This window comes from Anas acuta, chromosome Z, assembly GCF_963932015.1.
Source record: "Anas acuta chromosome Z, bAnaAcu1.1, whole genome shotgun sequence".
NCBI classification, from domain to species: Eukaryota; Metazoa; Chordata; class Aves; order Anseriformes; family Anatidae; genus Anas; species Anas acuta.
Window position 1 is genome coordinate 45,639,996 of NC_089017.1, and position 24,669 is coordinate 45,664,664.

Genomic DNA, 24,669 nt, shown 5'->3' on the forward strand with positions numbered 1-24,669 from the left:
TATGAAGATGTTTATACTATGTAAGAACACTTACATGTGAATAGCGAATTAAATCAACTTTTACTTTGAGGCTTAATGAAATTGTTTAAGCCACCTTTACTGTCAAAATAAGCAGTATCACTCCGTACTGCACTACAATCTCCATCCATATAACCCTTGTCCGCCTTCATCACCTTGTACTGCCACAGATTTGAAATGCCATTATGTAGTTCACCAGAATAGGAAATGGATCTAACATGGAAGACATGTTAAAAAAAAAAGTCAAGTCTGTCACAGAACTAATGATAGAAAAAAAGCTCCAATGACTACAATGATTCTATCCATGCTTTCAAAAATACTTCCAGATTAAGAAGATAACTGCATAAAATGCAGTCTGAATAAAGCTCTAAATAATTCATTTTCCACATGTCAAGCTATATTACCCATTATTTTAAAAGAAATCTTTACAAGTCAAGTGCCACTATTCCATTCACAGAGAAGTTTTTCCAGCTTCAAAGCTTATCAATTTCTAAATATTCAGAAATCATTCAACTTCAGCCGAGTTCTATCACAAAACAAATCCCAAAAGCTTTATCAGAAGTGTCTATACAGAGATACTTTTTATTCAAAGCTTTCGACATCAAGTAAAGGCAAAAAGGACAAAAACTTTCAACAATGACAAAATTACAATTGTTTTCCATACAAATGTAGACTACATCTCTAAAAGATTTGGTTTTGTTCCTAAAAACTATAAACAAGCAAGGCATTCCATATTAAAACCTACTTTTGTTAAAAAAATCACGTAAGCAAATTTAAGCTGGTTACACTATCTTAACAACACAACTAATGCATATAACATGTATCCCCCTTCAGAATAAGAAATCTAAGCAAATAAAAGAGTACCAATGGAAAATTGTACTGCATCCTTCATCAGCTGAGTGCTCACATGATCTATGCTTTCTTTAAACTTTTTTAAAAAACAAGCAACAACAACAACAAAAAGCTGTTCTTTTCTATAAGAAACTTTCATAACCTTGATTGTGCTGTAGAAAAAGACCAAGTCTTCAGTAAAAAAAAGAGTTCATAGTATCGAAAACACCTTTCCCTTCCCCAACAGCACCTAAATATAGAGGTCAACAGTACATGGCTAGAGGTGTACAGTCTAAGAATATCAATCCCCAATAAGCAGTGGTGTATTACCCTTCCAGCAAGGTTTCTATTACAAAAAAACCTGGCATATAAAACTGGGTAGGAGTTTCATTTTTCAAACAGTACATTGTTCAGAATCAACAATTCACATCCTGCAAGAAAGTTACAGATAGTTTCTATTACACAACTTCCTTTTCAGTGACAAAGGAAATTAAGGCCATCACTCTCAGATTAAAAATTCACATAAAGGAAATACAAAAATATGTTGTGCTTCTGAGAAGGCTCTGTTCTGTAGACAAGAATTACCATTATTTGAAGAACCTGGCTGGCCGGAGGAGTTTACATGACCATACAATTTTTGTTAGATGCTGTTGGGCCTCCCTGTTGTCAACAGAAGAAGACAGGTTTGGAAAAAAAATCCATTAGTAAAAGGATTAGCAACTCAAAATAATATACTGCATATTTTTAATATATTAAAAATATATTAGCCTGGTATCGTCTAGCCAAGAGTCAGAATGCCATAAAGCTGTAATACAACCTCTTTCATATGTTACAATTAACAAAATTTAAATTTAAAAATTTATCAAAACAAAAGAACACCCACCACACAGACATAACTGCAAAAATCCATTCCTCATGTACCTGATTTTTACTATCTAAATAACCTCTGTAGGACAACAGTTAACATGTACCTGCTGGTCTTCTTCCTCAACAATTATTTCTTCTTCATCTTCATTCTCCTCTTCCCCCTCATGTATAGTTGTTTTAAAGACAGTGCTTCTCTGAGCAACCTCCTGCAACAGAGTTACATTTTAAAGACTTGACTCTCCTAAAGATCTGATGCCAATCTACTTGTATTTTGAGAAACTGGAAAGCCATCTGGTTGGAAAGCTACTTGTACAGTTTGTCTATGCAGAGCAGTACACGAAGAGTATATAAACAGCATTCCTAGCACTTCGATTTTAACTCTCTGAAGGATTAAGAAGTCTTTCTAACAAGACACTTGTCAAGTTCTTCCAAAATTTGTTACAAAAAAAATATATTGTAATTTACTTCAACTGCTACAGCTCATAGTGACTTATCTACCCAAAATTAATCTTACCAACTCCCCATGAACACAGTTTTAACGAAAAACAAATTTAAACGAGGAGAAAAGCTTACTAGTATCTTTTAACTCAAAATACATTTTAAGGCATTGCCTGATTCTTGGCATCTGGGCAACATCTGAACAAGTCATTCTACTACTCCATACAGGGAGGGGGCAGAGAGGAAATAAAAGAATCTACAATCTTCCAAACATCACATTCCTATACTGCAATTAATTTTAAGACAGGTACAGTATGCTGGGTTGAAAAGCAGCAGCAGAAAATCTTACTAGACACTCGTGCATTGAAGTGCAAAGTTCTTACAGTGGTTCTACCTTCATCTTTATAGGGGTAGATACTGGGATGGCTAAACAGTCAAAAAAGCTTAAATATATCTGAGGTACTTTACCTCTCCCTGAGAATTTTTCAGTACAACTTTCACATCTTCACCAGTGCCCCAAGAATTCTGGTTCCTCCAGATGAGGTGAGTAGGTGGGCTAGCAGTTACTCCAGCATTTGCAGCCCAAATCTGTTAAAGGTCACAAATGAACATTATCTGTTAGTCTTATGTACTGCATTTCCATGTTACTGAGTTAATGAATTCCATTTAGGTAACGCCAATGAATATCCTCCAGTTAAAAAAATACAAGTCTCTGCCTAGTCACTTCCAAGTTGTTGTTTTGTGTTTTGTTTTGTTTTTTAAATGTAAAATATTCTTTTATTTTTAATACAGACTTCTGAATATGTAAATGCCTTTATTTATGGTCAGAATTATTGTTCCATAAAGAACGCATGTTTCTGAAAAATACAGTTCTCTTCACCAAGGAGTTATTTTTCCCAGCAATTGATACAAAAAATGCCAAATATAAATGGAAGTTATTTTTTTCTGAACATGTGTATCGTACGAGCAAAATTAAAACCTCCATACTGATATACTGATATATATACCGACCGATATACACAAATTGGCCTCAAGCCTGTTTCAGATGAACAGCTGAAGCTTGACAACTTACTGTAACAGTTTGCCCTGCCTTCAGTACATATCTTGAGGTATATCTGTAACGAGCAGATGTGTCTCCAATTTTTCTGATCATCTCCCAACCTCCCATAGGTTGATCCTAACAAAAAGAAGAAAAAATGTTTCCATCAGCAGTCATTCTATTACACATTGGGTATTCTACATATAAAGACACAATACATGTGGCACAAGTCATGGTAAAAAATTAAAGCACCAATCATTGGGAAGGGCCCTACTCGCTAATAACCCGGGGCCGAGGTTGTGCTTGTGCTTCAACAGGAACCCGTCCTAGATGGGCGTCAGCATGATGGGTCCCTCCAGACGTCTCATCATCTGCCTTAACATGATCACAGCACTCTCCTCCATGGTTTGGTCTCCAGCTCAAACAAAAAACAATGTAGGGAGGGTCCCGCTGGCATATGCAGGACACACAGACAAGGACTCCAGGAGCTGGAAGGGCAGCCAGCGCCCCCAAGCTGGGCAGCAGTCAGTGCCTGCCTCTCCAAGGGATGTGGTTACCAAGTTTATAGAATAGTATAGATAGAATTAGTAAGCCTGGTACTTTTCCCCTCTGTTTTAATTTGTGTTAATTCTGCTTTCTTAATTTGTGTTAATCACCCTTTTTTATGTTAATAAAAAAGGGGGAGATGTGGGAGTGTGGCCATGGGGGTCAATAAGCCCCATGGCTGCTGATAACATCAGACTCTTAAGATGAGTTTTGAGCAAACTGCTAAAAGGAGCTCATACTGAAAGTCGCTGGAAATAGAATTGAATCATAGAATTGAAGGGGTTGGAAGGGACCTCAAAAGATCATCGGGTCCAGCCCCCCTGACAAAGCAGGTTCCTTAGAGCAGGCTGCCCAAGTTGGCTTCCAGATGGGCCTTGAATATCTCCAGAGAAGGAGACTCCACAACCTCCCTGCGCAGCCTGCCCCAGTGCTCTGTCACCCACACTGTGAAGAAGTTCTTTCGCAGGTTAGTGTGGAACTTCCTGTGCTCCGTCTCGTGGCCATTACCCCTTGTCCTGTCCCCACAAACCACTGAAAAGAGGCTGGCCAAATCCCTCTATCTCCTACACCTCGGGTATTTATACACTTTGAGGAGATCCCCTCTCAGTCTTCTTTTCTCCAGGCTGAAAAGACCCAGGTCTCTCAGCCTTTCCTCACAGGGAAGATGCTCCAGGCCCCGTATCATCTTTGTGGCCCTCTGCTGGACTCTTTCCCAGAGATCCCTGTCTTTTTTGTACCGGAACTGGACACAGTACTCCAGGTGAGGCCTGACCAGGGAAGAGGCCTGGCCAGGGCAATGATCACCTCCCTTGACCTGCTGGCCATGCTCCTTTTTATGCACACCAGGATCCCATTGGCCCTCTTGGCCACCAGGGCACGCTGCTGGCTCATGGTCAACCTGTCATCCACCAGGACCCCCAGATCCTCCTTCTCAGAGCTCCTCTCCAGCAGGTCATCCCCCAGCCTGTACTGATAGATGTGGTTGTTCCTTCCCAGGTGCAGGACTCTACACTTGCTCTTCTTAAATCTCATTTGGTTACTTCCCGCCCATCTCTCCAGCCTGTCCAGGTCTCGCTGAATGGCAGCACAGCCTTCTGGCATGTCAGCCACTCCTCCCAGCTTTGTGTCATCAGCGTACTTGCTGAGGGCAGACAGTGTTCCCTCATGAAGGTTGTCGATAAAGATGTTGAACAAGACCGGACCCAGCACCAACCCCTGGAGAACACCACTAGTCACAGGCCTCCAGTCAGACTCTGCTCCTCCGATCACCACCCTCTGAGCTCAGCCAGTCATTGAGTTCTCAGCCCACCTTACTGTCCACTCCTCTATCCCACACTTTCTCAGCTTTGCTATCAGGATGTCAAGGGAGACAGCACCAAAAGCCTTGCTAAAGTCAAGGTAGATGACATCTACTGCTCTCCCCTCATCTATCCAGCTGGTGATGCTGAGTTGAAGTCGGTCAGCAGCCCACACAGCCAGCTTCTCAAAGGGCTGCCCAAGATCGGAATACCCAAATCCTTGGTCCAGACACCACCCCCTCAGCCCTGTTTGCCCGTCCTGGTCACTGCGCTCCCTAGGGGCAGCTTCTGAACGGCCAGGGAGGGGTTGTTGCTGGCTCTGCCTACGCCTTGTCAGCCTCCCTCATGAGGGCTGCTGGGCCCTGGCGGCTGCCTCGAGTGGGCTCAATACCAGAAAAAAAGTAGTTTTTCTGGTAGTTTTTCCGTGTTTTAATTTGCATTAATCATGCTTTTTATGTTAATAAAGAAGAGGGAGACGTGGGAGTGTGGCCATAGGGGTCGACAAGCCCCATGGCTGGTGGTAACATCACACTCTTAAGGGTGAGGCCATCAGGAATGTAAAGAGTTTAGAGGGAACAAAGAAGGGTGATTCAGGAGACACCATGCCATCTCAGATTGCTTGTTCTCCAGCTGCTAAGGCATGTAAGTTGCTGGGTGGTGGCTGGTTCCCAGGCAAAGTGGTTGAACAATGAATAGTTAATGGGAAAGTACTGCTGTGGGGCAGATGGTGTAAGCAGGTAACCTGTCCTCAATAAGGTAGATGAAGTTATACCCTCAGTAAGAGAGAGATAAAGTTATGTTAGCAGTTACTGACCCTAACAGAGCCCTGGTGTCCATGTGGTCATTATGCCACAAATACATACATAGAATTTTCAGTGAAAACATTTACTATCAATTTAGCTGATGACACCAAACTTGGAGGAGTTGTGGACTCTGTTGAGGGTTGAAAGGCCTTGCAGAGGGATCTGGATAGGTTGGAGAGCTGGGCGATCACCAACCGCATGAAGTTCAATAAGAGCAAGTGCCGGGTCCTGCACCTGGGACGGGGAAACCCTGGCTGCACGTACAGACTGGGCGATGAGACGCTGGAGAGCAGCCTAGAAGAGAGGGATCTGGGGGTCGTGGTAGACAACAAGTTGAATATGAGCCGGCAGTGTGCCCTGGCAGCCAGGAGGGCCAACCGTGTCCTGGGGTGCATCAAGCACGGCATCGCTAGTAGGTCGAGGGAGGTGATTGTCCCGCTCTACTCTGCGCTGGTGCGGCCTCACCTCGAGTACTGTGTGCAGTTCTGGGCACCACAGTATTAAAAGGACATGAAACTGTTGGAGAGTGTCCAGAGGAGGGCTACGAAGATGGTGAAAGGCCTGGAGGGGAAGACGTACGAGGAACGGCTGAGGGCACTGGGCCTGTTCAGCCTGGAGAAGAGGAGGCTAAGGGGAGACCTCATCGCAGTCTACAACTTCCTCGTAAGGGGGTGTCGAGAGGCAGGAGACCTTTTCTCCATTAACACCAGCGACAGGACCCGCGGGAATGGAGTTAAGCTGAGGCAGGGGAAGTTTAGGCTGGACATCAGGAAGGGGTTCTTCACAGAGAGAGTGGTTGCACACTGGAACAGGCTCCCCAGGGAAGTGGTCACTGCACCGAGCCTGACTGAATTTAAGAAGAGATTGGACTGTGCACTTAGTCACATGGTCTGAACTTTTGGGTAGACCTGTGTGCTGTCAAGAGTTGGACTTGATGATCCTTAAGGGTCCCTTCCAACTCAGGATATTCTATGATTCTATGATTCTACCTTCAGCATGTAAATAGCTAGTTTTAGTCAAATTGATATTACATCTTATTTCAAGAGAAAGCTCAATACAGTCTGCTTTTTAATTCTTATGTTACATTTTTTTCAAATTAATGTTTTACTTTTTTTTTTACAGCTTGGTCTAAATAAATACTACAGTTTAAGACAAGACAATAATAAGAAAATGATTTTCTGAAAAACAAATAATTCCTTTTAGTCTTCTTAAAAAGATGTTTCTAAATATGCACACCTCTCACTATGTACTTTTTTGTTGGATAAAAAATAATTGAAAGGAATAATAAGCATTGGCAAATCAAATAGGAAAACATATACAGGTCATCACTGCAGAATGACAATTTCAAAATGGGTATAGATATCTTAAATTCTCCCCTCTCCCAACCAACAGACACCTTCCAAACATTAAACAGTGGAATCTGGAAAGTTAATCATTTAAAAATAATCTTATTTACCTTAATGGTTTCTGACATTCAGTTGGTCATTGCAATACAAATATATAAAATCCTCTCTAAATGAGTATGGTATATTTTCTATCTACTTAGATATGTACATTGCTCAGTCCAACACTTCTGAGCATCTCTAAGTACAGCTTATAACCCTGCGCTACAGACTACTGCTATACTGCTGCCAAAGTACAATAACCATGAATCCTATCTGTGGCTACTTACATGTATAACTGAACCAATGGCCCACTCATGGAGCAATGAATATGTGGTTAGATGTGACCCACAATAGGAGGGAAATCTGCATTACACACAGACACGGGGGATTACTAGAAAAACTCAGAAAGGTAAAAAACAACTGGTCCTGATTCATTAGAAGCAGGCTAAATTCAGGTAAATTAAAGACATCTAGACAACTATCTTGGTCTAGACAGCTAAATGTTAAGGCTTTGTCCTTTGAGCACACCCAGCCTGTAAGTCTTATCCCAGACAGGTAATTAAGATTAATTCATGTATTGACACTGTGAGGCAAGAGGCAAGTAAAGAACCAAGAGCTCTCACTCTGTGACCCGTAATTCCGCGTGCAAAGACCCGAATGAAGAGGATTTGTGAGTGTACCATTCGGTTGTGTGGGATTTGGCTGTGTGACTGTGTGTGAGGGTGTGGCTGAGACGGAACTTCATTCTGAAGCGAGTGCAGAGGTCTTCTAACTGCGGTTCTTATCTCCCGTGAGGGACTTGGCCGGTGAAGGACCGAAGCAATTGGTCTAGGAACTCATGGGTGGGTTAACCACTTGCAAGAAACCTCCAGATACAGGCACAGCCAGCGATTCAGAGACTCTTGGAGGGTTCCAGGGATTCGGAACTTATTTGAAGGTTCCAGGATGGGTCAGGAGAGAAGTGACCCATAAAAGGAACTTGGGAGGTTGAGTCTACTCCTGGAGATTTGAAAGTAAAGCTTAAAAGAACTTGAAGTATATCGGGGCATGGCTACCTTTTGGATGTTAACTGTATGTATATTAAAACTTTTATTTGGGGACCTCAAAACCCCACAGGGGGAGTGCCACTTCCAGTAGAGATAAGATAGTATCAGAGAATATTGCGAAGGCATTAAATGTGATGAACTGGTCTGTGGAGGACTATTAACATTCCCATGCTTTATTCCCTGTACTACACTCCTTGTATGGAAAACAATAATCCAAGGAATGCAGTTTACCACAAACCCAGCAGAAAGTCCTCAAGAAGATAGAGTCTCTCTTATGGTTCAATTGGCCTTGGCCAAATTCAAAGCCAAAACACGAATTAATGACATTCAAAAGAAGAGGAAGAATTGTGATATATGGAGTAATAACTCGTGTCAAGAAGACAGTCAATGTTAATAAAGAAGGGGGCAATGTGGGAGTGTGGCCATGGTGGTCCACAAGCCCCATAGTTGATGACAACATCAGACGCTTAACAATGAGGCTATAAGGAATGTAAAGAGTTTGGAGGGAACAAAGAAGGGTGATTCAGGAGATGCCCTGCCATCTAGGGTTGCTTGTTCTCCAACCGTTAAGGCATGGAAGTTGCTGTTGTTTGCTGTTGCTGTTATATGCAAAGTTGTTTGACCAGTGAAAAGTTGTTTTTGAAAAGAACTGCTGTGGAGAGAAGGGTATAAGAGGGGAGCCTGCCCTCAAGGTAAAAAAAAAAAAAAAAAAGGCAACACGATATAATGAAGTTATGTCATCAATAAAGAAGTAGAAAAAAGGAATGAATGGGGACAGGCTAGTAGAACAGGAACCAGGATGGGAACATTGATCACCTCATGAAGGTTCAGCCAAACTCAGCAAACCACTCAAAGAAGCTCATACAGAAAGTCACTGGAAATGGTACACCGGAGCTGGGAAGAAGCTCAAGCTGGGAGAAGTGGAGCCACGCACACAGCTGCCCCTTGCTGGTAAGCAGCTGCACATTATGGGGAATCATATGTCCTTAGAAACAAAGACTGTCCTGGTAACCTTACAGCTTGTTCTCCTTATTAACAATCGGACAGTTTATGAGCCTGAAACATGAAACCAAATTGAGGTCAAGGTGTGGGATGCTGCAACTAAAAATGACAAGGTTACAGTGCGATTGCTCGGCGGCACCTAGCTAGCAGTCTCTGAGGCCTTAAAGAGCCATGTGGGACCACAGTCAGAAACGTGTGGTTTGCCAGACAGTGAGGGAGTTGTGGGCTCGTTTACCGATCTGACTGCTACACCATGGGCCCCTCTGCTGCTACAGCCATCAAGGGCCTTTGCTGTTACGCCCCCTAAATACCTGCATGTGCCTTCTGACCTAGGCCCTATTGGTCTTGAAAAGGAGATGGATATGTGTTTTTTTTCAATCCAGGAAGAATAGGATACATAAGGCCTGAAGGCCGAGTTGCTTGACAACTTAAAGCAAGACATATTGCTCCTGCCCTGGAAGTTTCTGGTGTTTGTAATCAAGAAAAGGAATGGAAAATGGAGACTGAAGTCATGGAAGATAGGGGAGCACTTCAACCAGGATTACCAACTCCAACTATGCTCCCCCAGTAATGCACATTAATAGTGATAGACTTAAAGGATTGTTTGTTACATTTTCTGATTGTATATATGTATAGGCGTACTCGGGTTTAGTATGTAAAAGCAATGTTCTGTGTATTTAGAAAGTCTGATGTTCGTGTGTGTGTGTTGGTAGAGCACAGACTCCCTGTGCACACAGCACTGTTTACTTGCCTTTTATAAATATTACTAAATTCAGATTGAGTTGAGAGTTCATTTATAACACCAGGGGGAGTATCTTCATTAATTAGAGGGAAAACTTAGATGCTGGCAACCAGATTAATCTTTGCCATTTAAAACATCAAGATAAGCTCCCTTTTTGGTAAAGCTAAAAGATCTGACTACATTAGACAAAGCCTGTGCAACACTGAAAACAAAGAACAGTTAGCAATTCTGAACACAGTTTAGGTGCAGACAGCACACGGGAAAACAAGAATTAGACTTCTCTGAAACTGAGGTTACAAGAAATCAGGTCTCTTAATTCCAGCACCCTACTGAACCAATGTTCATTTTTTCTTCTCCCAAACTAAGGGAGGGAGAGAACCTCCCTCTGCCCAAAGGGATACCAAAGGTTTTCTTCCCTGTACTCCATTGTCCAGCCTTATCATATCTACAAGTGATCATTTGTAGAGTTTTTATGCGTCTTGGGAGGGAGCAAATTATTGAATGTAACAGTTAACATCCTTTGGATCAAAACATGAGTAACAACACATATCCTTAAATGAAATACCCTTTGATAAATAGATATAGTCTTGCTTCTCCAACTGATAAATACTTCAAAATACTCAGAGAAAAATAATCTGGAAGCTTTGGCACAGGCAATGAGGGCTCCTACTTCTAGGAACTGTGGATGCAACCAAGGAGTAAGGAAAATTATGATTTAAAGAAGCTCTATGGAAATAGAAGGGACACTGACAATTACATTAAGACCTTAATTTTCCATCAGTATCTATTTCTTCTGGGGCGTTTTAAAGCAGAGACAAACTTCAGAAGAGATTTTTAAGACAGGAAATGGTGTAAGCAGACATTAGGCTATCAGTGACAATGTTAACGGTAAAGCCAGATCACGCTTGGCAAGGTAAACTCTGAAGTGTAATACAACACTCAGGTGGGTGGGATACCTAGGGTATAGTTAGCAAGAAAACTAAATCATTAAAACCAACCATTATCAACCCAGAACACTGTATGAAAGCTCATCTTGTGATAGACTGATTTCTTCATGACAACTCTTATACAGCCCAATTTAGCTCCAGAATTAACATGAAGCCTGGGATCTGACCATTGCGGAGGATGCCTTCCACCGCTAGTTGTCAGCCCACTGTAAAGTCACATCATGTGCATTTTCTAACCTGTTCAGAGGTGTTCTTCAAGCGGATAAATTTTCCATCAACATCTATCTCCTCAATGGAGACATTTCCAGTGGCAGAAGCTGAGTGGGAGATGCTGACACTACTGCTGGCTTCAGATTCCTCCACATCAATCCTCCTCCTCTTTCTTTTGGTTGTACGTACACTACGGCTTGATGAAGCTCGTGAAACTGTCACTCGAGAGGACGGACTTGGAGTAAGTTTGAGCCTAAATCAAAGGACACAAGACACACACAAACCACACTTTTTACATTTTTTTTTTAAACCTTGAATTATATAATTTTTTCCTATCCCCTCCTCTTCCCAAAGATTTATATAGATAAAGGTACAGGAATACTATAAACAAACAACATTACAGCAAAAATTGAAGCTATAGGTACTTTAACAAATTAAATAAAATGTTGTTCAAGTGGGTGATTAATGCTGTGGGAACACAGAATACTGAAGGATTATGTTAACATTACTAAGTATCTTTATGCCTTTGCTAGTGACTATATTCCTAGGTATCTGGAACAAGTCAAAAAAGAAAACAAAGAAACTAACATCACCACAAAAAAAGAAAAAGTCTTACAGGGGCTTTTGTATGAAATTTATGCAAAAAGCCAATGGCACAAGTCTTTGTATTTTGTATTTTATCCCCACATTTGAGAGGTATCAGCCCATATGAGTAATATGTCAGTCAAAAACACTGAAATACCAAAAAAATTTCAAATGACAGCTGTGGCTTGCCAAGAAAAATATTGCTCAGCATTGCTGAAGCCTGGGATCACATGTGAAAAGCATATCTGTTTGATAAGCTGAGTAATCATAATAGCTATTACTGTACTAAAACTATTTTAGCAACATCTCACAAGTGGCTCACAAATAATGCTGTAATTACCCCTGAAAAACAGTATTAACAGTGGTGCCAAATAGACTGACAAATGACAATTCACTATTTCCTCAGGGATAACTCTTCATGGTGGAATGATATCTGTTCCCTGGGAGAACTGTTGGTCTGATACTCAAGCAGGTTGCTCTCACAAAGACTTAAGTGTATAGTAGACACTTCATTAATGCATTCCCAGATGTGCCTTTTAATAGAAGTGAAGCATATAGAGACACCAACATCTGTTGTCATGTTCTTTCATACCTCTCCTCTTCACCTTCCAGCAGTTTCCGGTACGCATTGATTTCCATATCAAGTGCCAGTTTAACATCCAGAAGCTGTTCATAGTCATTCAACTGCTGCTGCATCTGACTTCTTATTTCTGCCATTTCCCCCTCTCTCTCAGATAGCATCTTGCGGCAGTTTTCCCGTTCCCTGACCAAGGTGTCCTCAAGCTCTTGTACTTTATCTTGCCATACTCTAGACTAGAAAGCAGTGAAAAAACATCAAAACATCAGTGGTCTAAAGACCAAGTCTCCAAGCATTCTACTTTACAGGTAACCTCAAACTCAAAAATAGGTTAAGCATTTTCACCCCCTTGCAGAATTCAAACTCACCCATATTCTTCCTCCTGTTCTCCATGTTTCCTTCTAAAAAGGTAACACCTTAAGTCCCAGTGAAGTTTGCAACCTACTCTGGAAGAGAGCTACCTACTTAATTTCTCTGAAATCTGAAAATGTTGCCACAGCTGAACTTACTCAGTTGAGAAAAGGAATCTGACTCTTTAGATCAGTTTAAGACATGCTGGGCAAGACAACACAGAATGAAAATGCAGCTCAGTGAACTTCTGATCCTGTGATAAGTAAGTGTTGTTTCAGATGTCTGTTCTGTGCTTCAGCCTACTGCTGCCAATTCAAAATTCTACAAGAAAGTTTCTCTAAAGGAATAGGGTTTGTTCTCAGTGAATGAGAAAACCTGTCTGCCTACTTGCTGAAATTAGTGGTTATTGGTCCACAAGGAAAGAGAATTTGTTACATACTTGAAAAAAATCACATCAAGCAAATAAAATTTAATATTGTACACACAGAATGGAATGCTTACCAAAGAATAACTGAATAATGACATCTTTAAGATTTACTTTCCCCAAGCATGTTTTCTCTGTTTAATAGTCTCTGAAAATCTTTTAATTAAAGGACAGACAAAAAACAATGCCCCAGAATCGCCATGCCTGGTGTTAAGTAACCATGTCTGCTATGCAGGCATGCTGCTCAGGAAGTCATCATAGTCCAGAGACAATGAAAACAGGCAGCCTGCAAGGCTGATGCAGAGTACCATTGTAATTAGTTACCCGTCTTAAGACTTGATACTGAGTTTATGAAAAGGAGTCGAGTGACACACAGAAGACCCTAGTGGAAACAGCTACAGTGTTCAATGCTGGGAATCCAAACTACCATCAGTGGTAAGAGTTTTCTTCCAAGAGAAGAAAGCTAGCTGAAATCAGTGCTAGCAAACTTAAAAGAAACTTGTACTTGTTGACACCGCTGGCCCTAGAACAAGCACAACAACAAAATCTTTTTTAGGGGGACAGTTATAGTCAAACATGCAGAGGGCAATTTTGATAGTCTTGAAATTCACAGGAAATAACCCTGCAAATTCAGAAGGAAGTTTTCTGAACCTAGCTGCCACTCAATGTAGGCAATAGAACATTGGTATTTAACTAAGAAAGAAGTAAAAAAAAAAATCCCCTCAGAAACACATTGACTGAGCCACCAGAAGAAACACAATGGTATGTAAAGGCAGGAGTAAGAGATAAGTAGAGAGAAGTCTCAATTCACTTCTTGTGCAACTTCACACACACTGATTACATCACCTGATCTCTTCCAGAAACAAACTTGCCTACATAATAGGAAAATTGGTAGTGCTTGTACCCTTACAGACAAATCCAAGTCGTGAAGTTGAACATAATTACAGGTTAAGGGAAATAAGTCTTTTTGCATTAAAAATCAAGACTAATTAGTGGGACTGAAGAATCACAAATAGCTTTTTACCTCTTTCTGAAGACTGCTCAGGAGGGAAGAGAGCGTTTCAATTCGCACGCGACTTTCATCAAGCTCTTCTCTTACGGACTTGGCTGTACAATTGCTCATCTCAGAGGACAGTTTAGCATTGTCAAGCTGCAGTAGATCAAGTTCAGACAAGAAAAATTATTCACCAAACAAAAACACACACTACACTAAGCTGCAAAGTTCCTCTCTGCAGCTTTAACACAATGAAACATTTCTCTTTAAGGGTTAAATGTGGCAATTCAATTACCATTTCATATTGCTCTATCTGAAATCAGAATCCTCTGAATGTTTATAATAGGATAAATACCCATTAATAAATACCCATTAGTAACATCTTCAATGAAAAGTTTGAAAGTTGGACTGCTAAGTTCAGTTTTCATGCTGATCAGTATTTATCTATTTAAATACTTAAGAAAGTATGCTTAAATAGAAGCTAAACTAAAATTGCTTGTTCTCTACCAAAAAAAACAAGCAAACTGATGCTAATTATCAGCCATGTTAAGCACATTGGGAACGTGCTTTCAGATTTCAGTGCACAGTGCCACTACTTCTTCATTTTAATCACTACTTCACACAAACATTTTATGTATTTAAGCTAGCTACAACATTCTGCTGATCACCACCTTATCTACCTAAGCAGCACCACAGACTTAAGTTGCATTGAACTTATAGATCAAATGGTATAATTTCTATTTAAGATAAATCTAAAAGCACAGAAGCAGTACACCTGAGAAAAAGGAATAAAAAAAATCAATTATGAAAGGTTTTTCAGATTAGAAAACAGGAAAAGATTTTTTTGCTAGATTTTAAATTACCTTCTTTCTCTATTTTTTTTCAAGTCAGATTGAAGCCGTGAGGATAGGCAACGGCATGCTGTCACCCCACCTTGTTTTTAAAAACACTAACTGCAACAAGCAGCCACAGAAACTGGGTTCAGTTGAGACATCAGGATCCATCCTTACAGAAATTCTGAATCATTTAGAGGAAGGAAATTATGAAGTATAACTGATTTCAGTTTGAGTATGCTTTCACTCTTCTATAGAAGTGGGAACCATTGGGTGTGGTAAAGTTTTCACACAAGAATTTTTATATAGGGTCTGAGGACTCAGGATGCTGTCTTCTCTGAAAGCTGTTTTACAAAATAAGCTCTGTACAAAACACAGGACACCTTACTGATCAGGATTGTTACAATATAGTTATAATAAACACATTAATTTCCTTGAATTCGTAGCAATCCCAGTACAAATCTTTTTCCACACAATTCAGTCACACTGTGTGCTCTACACTTACATTGTTGTGCTGCTTGAGTTTTAACTCTGCTTCTAAAATAAGACCTGAAAAATTTACCTTCAAAAACACTGATCTTAAACCAAGCTTCAGAATTAAACCCTTTGAAATGCAAGTAATAATGTTAGGATTCTTCCATTTATCAAAGCGAAAATAAAGAACATCAGACTCACTTTGGTGCGATAAGTCTGTTCAAGCTCTTCTTTGTACAGCTTCACTTGTGCATCATGTTGCTCTCTTATTTCCTGAAGTGCTTGGCTCAGTTTATGTTCATATTCAATTTGGCGACCAGAATCAACCTCAACTAGGCGAGTTTCATGTTTCCGTTTTGTCTCATTGATTTCCTAAAACCAGAAAAATAAAATAGCCATTCAATAAATGAAGCAAAACAAACTATAGAAGGCTATTCACTGAGTAGATAGCAATACATTGTTTAAGCTAGTCTTGTGGGTCTTCCTTAGAGTACTTTAACACTGTTTCTACTGCAGGTTTCTCACAGGGACACTTTTCCATGTCTGACCAGCAAAGCACCTTATTTTGCAATTGAAAACACTTAGGATGTGAACATGAAGTCATATTTCCTTCTGAGCTGCCTACATTTTCAACAAATATACCTCAATATGATCAGATTTTAGAATTAACCCCCAATTCTTATTTATCTTTCATGCTTGCTCAAAATCAAAGTACTATGAAGTTAAACAGTCACTTTTACTATCAACATTTTCCCCATTTATTTGTATGCTTGATTTTGATGGCTAAGAAAAAAGATTCTAAACCCTAACTAAGCTGAAAACAGAACTAGCAGGAAATGTGCACATAAAATGAAATACAGTGGGGTTAGGTTATTTTTGTTACTACTTCAGTTTTTCTCCTGAAAACCTTGATGCACTAACAACTGGAAGGAAGTGTGGCAAGAAGAGTTCTAAAAGAAATACCCAGCAACTATTTATACTCTTCAAACATATCCTATCAGAAAGCTCTGAAATTAAAAAAAAAAAAGTTCATAGCATGTGTTTGAGTGTCACTCACCACTTTATTTCTCATAGAAGCACAACGTGAGAAATTATTAATTTACTTTCTTACACTATGAAAAGATTGCACATTGCAATACTGTTGGCAGAATTTAAACACAGAACAACATAACACGTGAAGCTATTTTACCATTTTTAATCGCACTGAGTTGACATTATTTTTCTATACTGAAAAGATAGAAATCTTCCAGCTAGAATAGAAATAAATCCTGCTCTGAGTGGAGTTTAAACCAGATGAGGTTCATCACAACCCAAATTATTCTACTACTCCAGAATTACCCTCCCCCCCATTTCTTCTTTCCTTTATAAATACAAATACTTCACACTAAGGTAATTTACCTCCTCATACATATTTTTACGGAATTCCAGATCCTCAATGAGACTTTGACAACGATTTTCAAGATCCACCTTCAGTAAAGTTTCATCTGCTAGCTGTTTCTTGACAGCAGCTAAAGAAGCTTCAAGCTTTAAGAAAGAAAAAATGTTTAGCACTACAAATACAGAGCAAAACTCACACAACACAATAACCTCAGCTACCTACATGTACAGTTAATTAACTACATTTTAAGGCTGAACATGACAATCAAATCCAGTATCTGAAAGCACTCATGCATTTTCCTCCCCCTTTGTGATTGCTTGCACAAGTGAATTCCAGATATTGCACATTGATAAATTGTATTTTAAGGCTAGGTATCAAATGTCCTTAAAAACCTTCATTTTTTCTGCTTGGCAAATACCAGTTTCGTGGTTTCAGATGTCTGCTAAACTCATTCTTGTGAGGTAGTGTTGCTTAAAATTGCAAATCAGATGCTTCAAAGGGTCAACAAAACTAGCAGAAGACTTTTTTCTTTGTTTTATCAGATGTCCAGGACCTAGACAGCCACACGCAGAACCACATGGAGTGCACATAGAATCACAAACTCAAAAGGTAGAAGGCACCATGAAGTATAAACCATACTGATACTTCTGCTTCCATGGAAAATCAACTCCATGTTCTTGGTCTTTCCCCATTATGAGAAACAACTAAAGTGTCTTTTCTCCAGCACTCTCTCACTGCCTCACCAACTTTCCTATTGAAAAACTACTATTCTTAATCTTTATTAGGAATTTTGCTGCAATTTAAAACTGACATTTTTTGGTCTGCTTTTGACTTACACAGACGACTGACTGCAGTAGTCTTGAAGATCAAGACTACAACCATGCTGTCTATGACGAGTTTGTTGTCTATTGCAACTTCCATATTCCTTCTGGAAAACTAGTACTGAACTAGTTATTCATTGCCTACCTTTGTGAAGTCAGTCTCTCCCCACAACATGTTCTCCTGTTTGTCAAGTCTATTTTGAGCTCTTGATCTGTTCGTCAATATAACTGTTATCCCTTGCTATTTCACAGAGTCTGCAGTTTTAAAAGCACTATTTCACCATTCATGCTGTTCATAAACCAAACTGTACTGGACACAGACGCCTAATCCAATACTCTCTCCAATTCTGATATATAACTTCCTTCTAGTTTTGACCATATGACAATTTTCTATATATATTTTGGCTACAGAGTTGCATGTCCACGATGACATGCTGTTTATCCTATAGATGTATTATACACAAATCACCTCATCTACTGACAGAAGCTTAATAGTTAAATATGTCTGCTCACCTGTGCCAACTGATCTCTTAAATCGTCAAGTTCTCCTTCCAAACTTCTCTTATCACCAAGAGCTGTAGCAAGTGCAGCTTCTTTAGAATGGAGTGCTGCTTCCAACTCTCTAAGTTTGACTTGGACTCCATTAAAATCAGACTCCTTTTTTGCATAGCTGGAATAAAGGAGAGAAAGCTGTAAGAAAATGCAGAAATGCCCCAAAGTAGGCTGGTGACTAATAAAACAAGGTCTAATTTGAATATCAAACTTCAGACACTTAATACAAACACTGTCTTGGCTTACATTACTTCAGTTTAAATAAACTCCTTAGATCTTAGATTTGTCATCCCATCCCTGGCGATGTTTAAGGAAAGGCTGGATGCAGTACTTAGGGACGTGGTTCAGTAGGCGATATTGGTGGTAGGGATGCAGTTGGACCAGATGATCTTGCAGGTCTTTTCCAACCTTAATGATTCTATGATTCTACATAGCATAAGCTAAATACTTTGCTTGAACTGTAGAAAACTAATTATAGGGGAAACACGGCATGTCAGGGGATCTTAAAAGTAAAGCATATATGGAAAGGGGAAGAAACTGTGTCTATTAAAGGTCTTCCACTTTCTCTTTAGGAAGCCTCTGCAAAAATGCCCTGTCTTTACCAGTTTTAATAAGTTCCTACCAGAAATAAGTTCCCACATCAAGTGGCCCTTTCCATACGGTAGAAACAAATAATCTTTGTTGTCTTTTATACATGTAGGAACTTGTGAAAATCCACTGTTTGGGCTGCAAATAGCCCTATTCCAAGCAACAGACCAACTTCTCAATTAAAATTGATGTTCACTATGTAAAAGCTGTAAGCAGAAGTTGCAGCATAGTGAGCTGTTTTGCAACACGTAATGGTGAAGTCCACAGATCAGATAAAAGATACCCATGACCCATCTATACAATAGTCCATGCCATCAGTGAAACTGCACTGGTGATGAGGTACGGATGTCTTCTCCTTTAAAACAAGCACTCAGGGTTTCCAAATTACTATTCAAATAAGTTTTCAGGTCAACGCAATTGGTCAAACAGTGTCTCAGGGAATTACACCATAGAAGGATGTATGCAAATAAAGCAACCAAGTAGTAAAATAATTCTAAAATGCTTGTTCCTTTCTCTCTGCGACATCCAGATTTTTCTAGCAAAGGAAGTAACATATATAAATCCTTATAATCAAACTATGAACATTTTACAAGAATGGACAGATCAGGACAACAGCTAGCAGGTTTCTGTCCAGTTTTCACACTCCTCTGAAAAAAAGAAAACACCACACACTAGTATTCACAACACTAAACTGCAGAGACTAAAAATAGGTAAAGATTCTTAAGAACTAGATTCTTAAGAACTAGATTCAAAGGGTTAAAGCACTAATACATCTACTAGTTTTCAAATCAAGATACAGAACACACAAGAAACAAAAGCAAAACTTATCATCAAAATGAGACCAGTCAAGTCAACCTACAATTTTAAAACTGAGAGACTTCTAAATTTAGAAGAGGCTTTTCCAAAATAACATATAAGTACATGCAATTAATATCATGCCCAAGAGAAAAGCGTGCAAAGGCTTGCAAAAAAAATCTTTACAAATGAAAGTAATTTGGGGATGATTTAGGCATTACAGCCACAAGATGGCAGGCTTTACGTAACAGACTTAGTACTAACTAATCCCATGTCTGCTGGGTAACACAATACTCAATGAGGTCATACACAGCAAAAGCCTGAGACACACAGGCTGTTCTAAACTCCAACATATTTTCAAGCACTTATTGTCACTTCTGCTGCTCAGCACCATCCAGTACAACAATGCTATCTAGTTCCTCAATGGCACTTTACCTATCACTTATTAGACCCACTAGTTCTTAACAGTTAAGTGCATAGGTCAGGTTTTGGCCATGTGGGCTCTTACCTGTAACTACATTACTCATTGGAGTAATGCTACCCTGTCATTCCTCTCCCCCAGTCCTGCTAATAACTTCAGCATTCAAGGGTGCTGTGTGGCAGAGGAGAAAAACAGGAAAAGATGTCTTACTATGGTGTACACCTACAGTAAAAATCTCTCCATCATTTATTGGGATGGATGAGGGCCCACACCAGGTCCTCACTGTTTGATCATGGATGGATAACATTTATCCAAAAAAATGTAGGAACTCTTACTCAGCCTATCTCACAAGGCTTCATGCTGAAGTCAAGCCTGTCAAGATGGATCCTGAGACTAGAAGTGCTACATGAACAGCCTTGAGAGCTGTAGTGTGGCCCTCTCTGAATTATTCTGGACTTCAAAATGGGAAGGTTCTCTATACTCCTTAAATAACTTTTTAAGAAAAAGTATTTTTCTCCCCCAGTGCAAATACCTCTATCACTTACAAACTGGTAGGCAGCTGAGAACAGCGTCCTGCTCCAGCAGGGGGATTGGACTAGATGATCTTTCAAGGTCCCTTCAGATCCCTAGGATCCCTAGCATTCTGTGATTCTGTTCTTGCAACTGAGACAGAGGAAGGTATGTACTGTAGACTAGCAACAACAATTATTACAACCTAATACACTACCTGTACTAGTAAGTTAAGCACTGCCAGTTACATCAAGTACTCCCTTTGCTTGTTTGTAACAAGACTGGCTGTGAAACTATCCTGTAATTTAATGACTGAAGTCATATTAAGAAAAAAAAAGAATTAAAGTTTAGTTATTAGTGTTATGAGTTGTCTAACTATGAGACAACTCATCTGAACACATTCTCAAGAAGAAAACAAGCTCAACACTTCATTTGTTGAAAGCCAGATGAAATCTCAGCAACTCAGCAGTGTCATCCCAGTCATGGGGAAATATATAGAAAAGAAGGGCAACAAGATCAGAAAAAAAACTCTGAATCATCAAAACAAAGATCAAATGTATCCAATACATACTTCACCCTTACACTTCGTAATTTCAACAGGAAGAACTTGAGCTTTCTGTAGAGGAAGAAAAGCTAGCTGTTGATATACTGAAGCTGCATTTTAAAACAAAACAAACAAAAATGGAAAACAAAAAGAAAACCAAACACCTTCTTGTTGCAGTGTTCAGAACTGTGCTCCTTCAGGTACTTCTGCTCTTGAAAGAAACAAAAAAGTGAAGAATTAATTGTTGGCTTGCCTCTTCTTCAAAGAAGAAACCTGCTTTTCTCTCTTTGTAGCAGTTGGATCTTTTTATCCAAGGAATCATGTGATTTATATCAAAATAATGTAGAACTAAGATCTGACCAAAAACAAGCCAGATCCCCTTTATTTTCTCTGTACTTCAGGGAGAACTTGCACTTCAAAAATGTAACCTGTATCACTCAACTCACAGAGACTCTGCAGCATGCCTCTCAGCTGATACTGCCAGCACTGGTCTCACTAGTAGAGCTGCAGCTGTGAATGCTTTAGAAAAGGCTCTGCACATACTACAAGAGAACTCGATGTGTGTTCCCCAGCACACTCCAACCTCCCAAGCAAGTTGACAGTAGCAAGCATGCCACAGTGCCACCCTCTAGAGTGCAAGCAACTCTGATGCTGGGGTTCATCTGCCCACAACACCTTTACACAAGATAGTTTCTCACACCAGATGCAGCCTAGTCAATGCAGAGTCCTAGATGGTTTGATTTGCCCACCATTCCCACAAAGTAGCCAGTAAAACAGAATACATGTAGATGAGCTCATACAACTCTAAGGTACTGTGGTTAAGCTGTATCTGGTCACCTGTGGCATCTCATTTAAGACTAATTCAAAGCTCTCAGAAATATGAATGCCATGGTGATGCTGCCGCTCTGGTGAGTTAACTAGACCACTCGGTTTGCAAACCAGTGGAATGGCCAAGACACTGAATAGCTCCATGAAAGAGGAAGGCTCCCTTTTCATGCTCTTGCAGTAACCCTTCCTCTTTCCTCATCTCTGAAGTTCATGAAACACCCTAGAACTTTTTGCAATCTCCTTGAATTTCTTACTAAGCTAGCAGAAAAGCCACCCTGCAAACAGATAAAAATAATTTTATACCAGTTTAGTAAGATGAATAGACCAGGGTCAGATAAAACCACACAATGACAAGAGAAGCAGAAAGACTGCTCCTTTCAGTCAGCAGCTAGATCTTTAGCTGAGCTTGGCTGTGATTTTAAGTTCCTTTGAAGCTGACCATGTGCAAGACACCAAGCACCCTAGGGAAGATCCCTTCCAGTCTCCCAGCAACCCTGAACTCATTTCTGCCTGTATTTAGACAGCTAGATCACAAAGGAAAGCATTACCAGCAGTAACCTCAAAAAAAATTTGGTTTTCAGCTAATTCAAGAAACAACTATACAGGTGTTGTAACTAATGATAACGCAGACCATACTTACTTCTCTATAAAATTAGATGGTATTGCATGTTGTATTCATTTTCCACCAATTATGGAAAAACTTGAAAAACTAAAGCACAAATCTAGTCATTGATGGCTAGGTAAATAAAATATGAAGCATTTGTTTTCCGTGGTTTTTTTTTTGTTTGTTTTGTGTGTGTGTGGTGGTGGTTTTTTTTCCTTCTCCCCTAAAGGAGAGGAAACAAAGCTGTGTTTTGCAAGGATACAATTTACAAAAACTTAAGAGATACCTGTCTGAAAGCATTAATGATTTTGTAAACATATCAACATGCCAATAAGAGTGATAGGACACATTTGCCACTTCTGTAAGCTTATATATGTAACTTGGTTTCAGCTTTCTCATTTTATCCAGTTTATTTGACTAGAAATTGTGAGTGTTTAAGACTACTGCTGAATGCATATCCCCAGTCACTTACTGCTTAACCATGTCTCTTCTTGAAGAGCTCAGCTGACCACGTGAATCCAACTACTCTAACCACCAGTCTTGGCAGAGCCTTCACGCAAGTATTGCATGCATCAAGCCACTGCTCAAAATTCATTATTTTTACAGGATCTGAAAAAGAAGTGTAGAAGCATATGCACACATTGTTTCATAAAATCCGATGAGCTTCTTTCTGTATATGCCCAATCATAAGGTAACTCAGAATTCAACAGCCGATGACCAGTTCACTGAACAGACCTGGGTTTCTTCAGCCTGGAGAAGACTGGGAGGGGATCCTACCAATGTTTATAAATACCTGAGGTGTGGGAGACAGAGGGATTTTGCCAGCCTCTCTTCAGTGGTTTGTGGGGACAGGACAAGGGGTAATGGCCACAAAATGGAGCACAGGAAGTTCTGCACCAACCTGCGAAAGAACTTCTTCACGGTGAGGGTGACAGAGCACTGGGACAGGCTGCCCAGGGAGGCTGTGGAGTCTCCTTCTCTGGAGATATTCAAGGCCCATGTGGATGCCTACCTGGGCAGCCTGCTCTAAGGAACCTGCTTTGGCAGGGGGGTTGGACCCGATGATCTTTTGAGGTCCCTTCCAACCCCTACAATTCTTTGAATCCACGAGGGTGGTATGAAGCCCTTTTACCCATGATTAACCATTCCAGATGAACAGGGTATCCAGTCTTTTTTCTATAGCACTTCATGTTTATTAGAAAGAACACGTGAAACATGTGATTAATATGAAATTCCCATATATTTTTTTCTTTTTTCAATAATCGAGGTGAGAAAGGCAGGAAGAAATCAACAGTAGGTCTGCTGTGAGAGCTTGCACCTTCTAACTGGTGCACTAACCTTTGAAAACTGATTAAGGTGGGAATGAAAATAATCTCCTCTGATTTAAAACACAGAACTCATTATCTGCAGCAAAATTAAACTGAGGTCCCACAGTTGTCAGAACCCTTTGCCAGATTTTTATATATAAATATATATATATAATCAATCATAATCCTATCCAAGTACATCTTAAAACATGAGTAAACAATTCAAAGTACTTCAAAATGCTGATTAGATTACAGCTCTAAGGTGCAACCATACCCTGAATTTTCACTAAAACCCCCACGCTACATGTAATCTATTTCTTCGCTGACAGTAGTACCCATAAAATTTCTGCAGAACTTGCTTAGTCAAGAGTTTGTAATAAAACCCTCTAGAAGGTAAAAAATAAAAAAGCATCAAAACTTTTTAAAAGAGCTGAAGAACAAGCTGCAGACAGTTGTCTAAACAACTCTAAAGCAGGGTAGCAACATACAGCAGGAATTTGATAAAACAACGTTCTGTCATAATTTCACTATCTTAGACAGCAGTAGATCTCAATTTCTGTACATGGCTGAAATTTATCACTAGAGCTTACTTTCCAAATCTACCTCTCTGACTTATCATTACCTGTCCGGGTATCTGAGAACAAGCCTTCAGCTCTCACGTCCTACCTCACAGCAAGTCACAGGATGTCGTTACATCCTACCCTGCAGGGAAGACACACTTCAAGAAAAATGCTTACATTTGGCTTTAAGTTCTTGTGCAACAAATTAATTACTCCCCTCCTTACCTTTCCAGGATGCTGTCTCTATGGGAGACACCACAACAGCAACAGGCTTCTGATTAAAGCTCAGCAGCTCCCAAGCCACGCCACCCATCTTCACCCGACTTCCCAATACCACCCACCACAACAAAA

The 24,669-nt window shown here is 40.0% G+C and overlaps 1 protein-coding gene across 1 annotated transcript in view; it reads right to left on the minus strand.

The window, feature by feature from the left end:
- Positions 1–580: 580 nt before the first annotated feature.
- The window catches only part of LMNB1 (lamin B1), a 28,639-nt gene continuing 4,550 nt past the window's right edge, over positions 581–24,669 (minus strand). The window contains exons 2-11 of the mRNA XM_068666788.1: positions 18,123–18,279; positions 16,809–16,934; positions 15,612–15,782; positions 14,134–14,259; positions 12,350–12,570; positions 11,200–11,425; positions 3,227–3,331; positions 2,623–2,742; positions 1,821–1,922; positions 581–1,509 (exon numbers count right to left, since the gene is read on the minus strand). Coding sequence (XP_068522889.1) covers positions 1,468–1,509; positions 1,821–1,922; positions 2,623–2,742; positions 3,227–3,331; positions 11,200–11,425; positions 12,350–12,570; positions 14,134–14,259; positions 15,612–15,782; positions 16,809–16,934; positions 18,123–18,279 — 1,396 coding nt within the window. The 3' untranslated portion in view covers positions 581–1,467. The remainder of the gene's footprint in view (positions 1,510–1,820; positions 1,923–2,622; positions 2,743–3,226; positions 3,332–11,199; positions 11,426–12,349; positions 12,571–14,133; positions 14,260–15,611; positions 15,783–16,808; positions 16,935–18,122; positions 18,280–24,669) is intronic.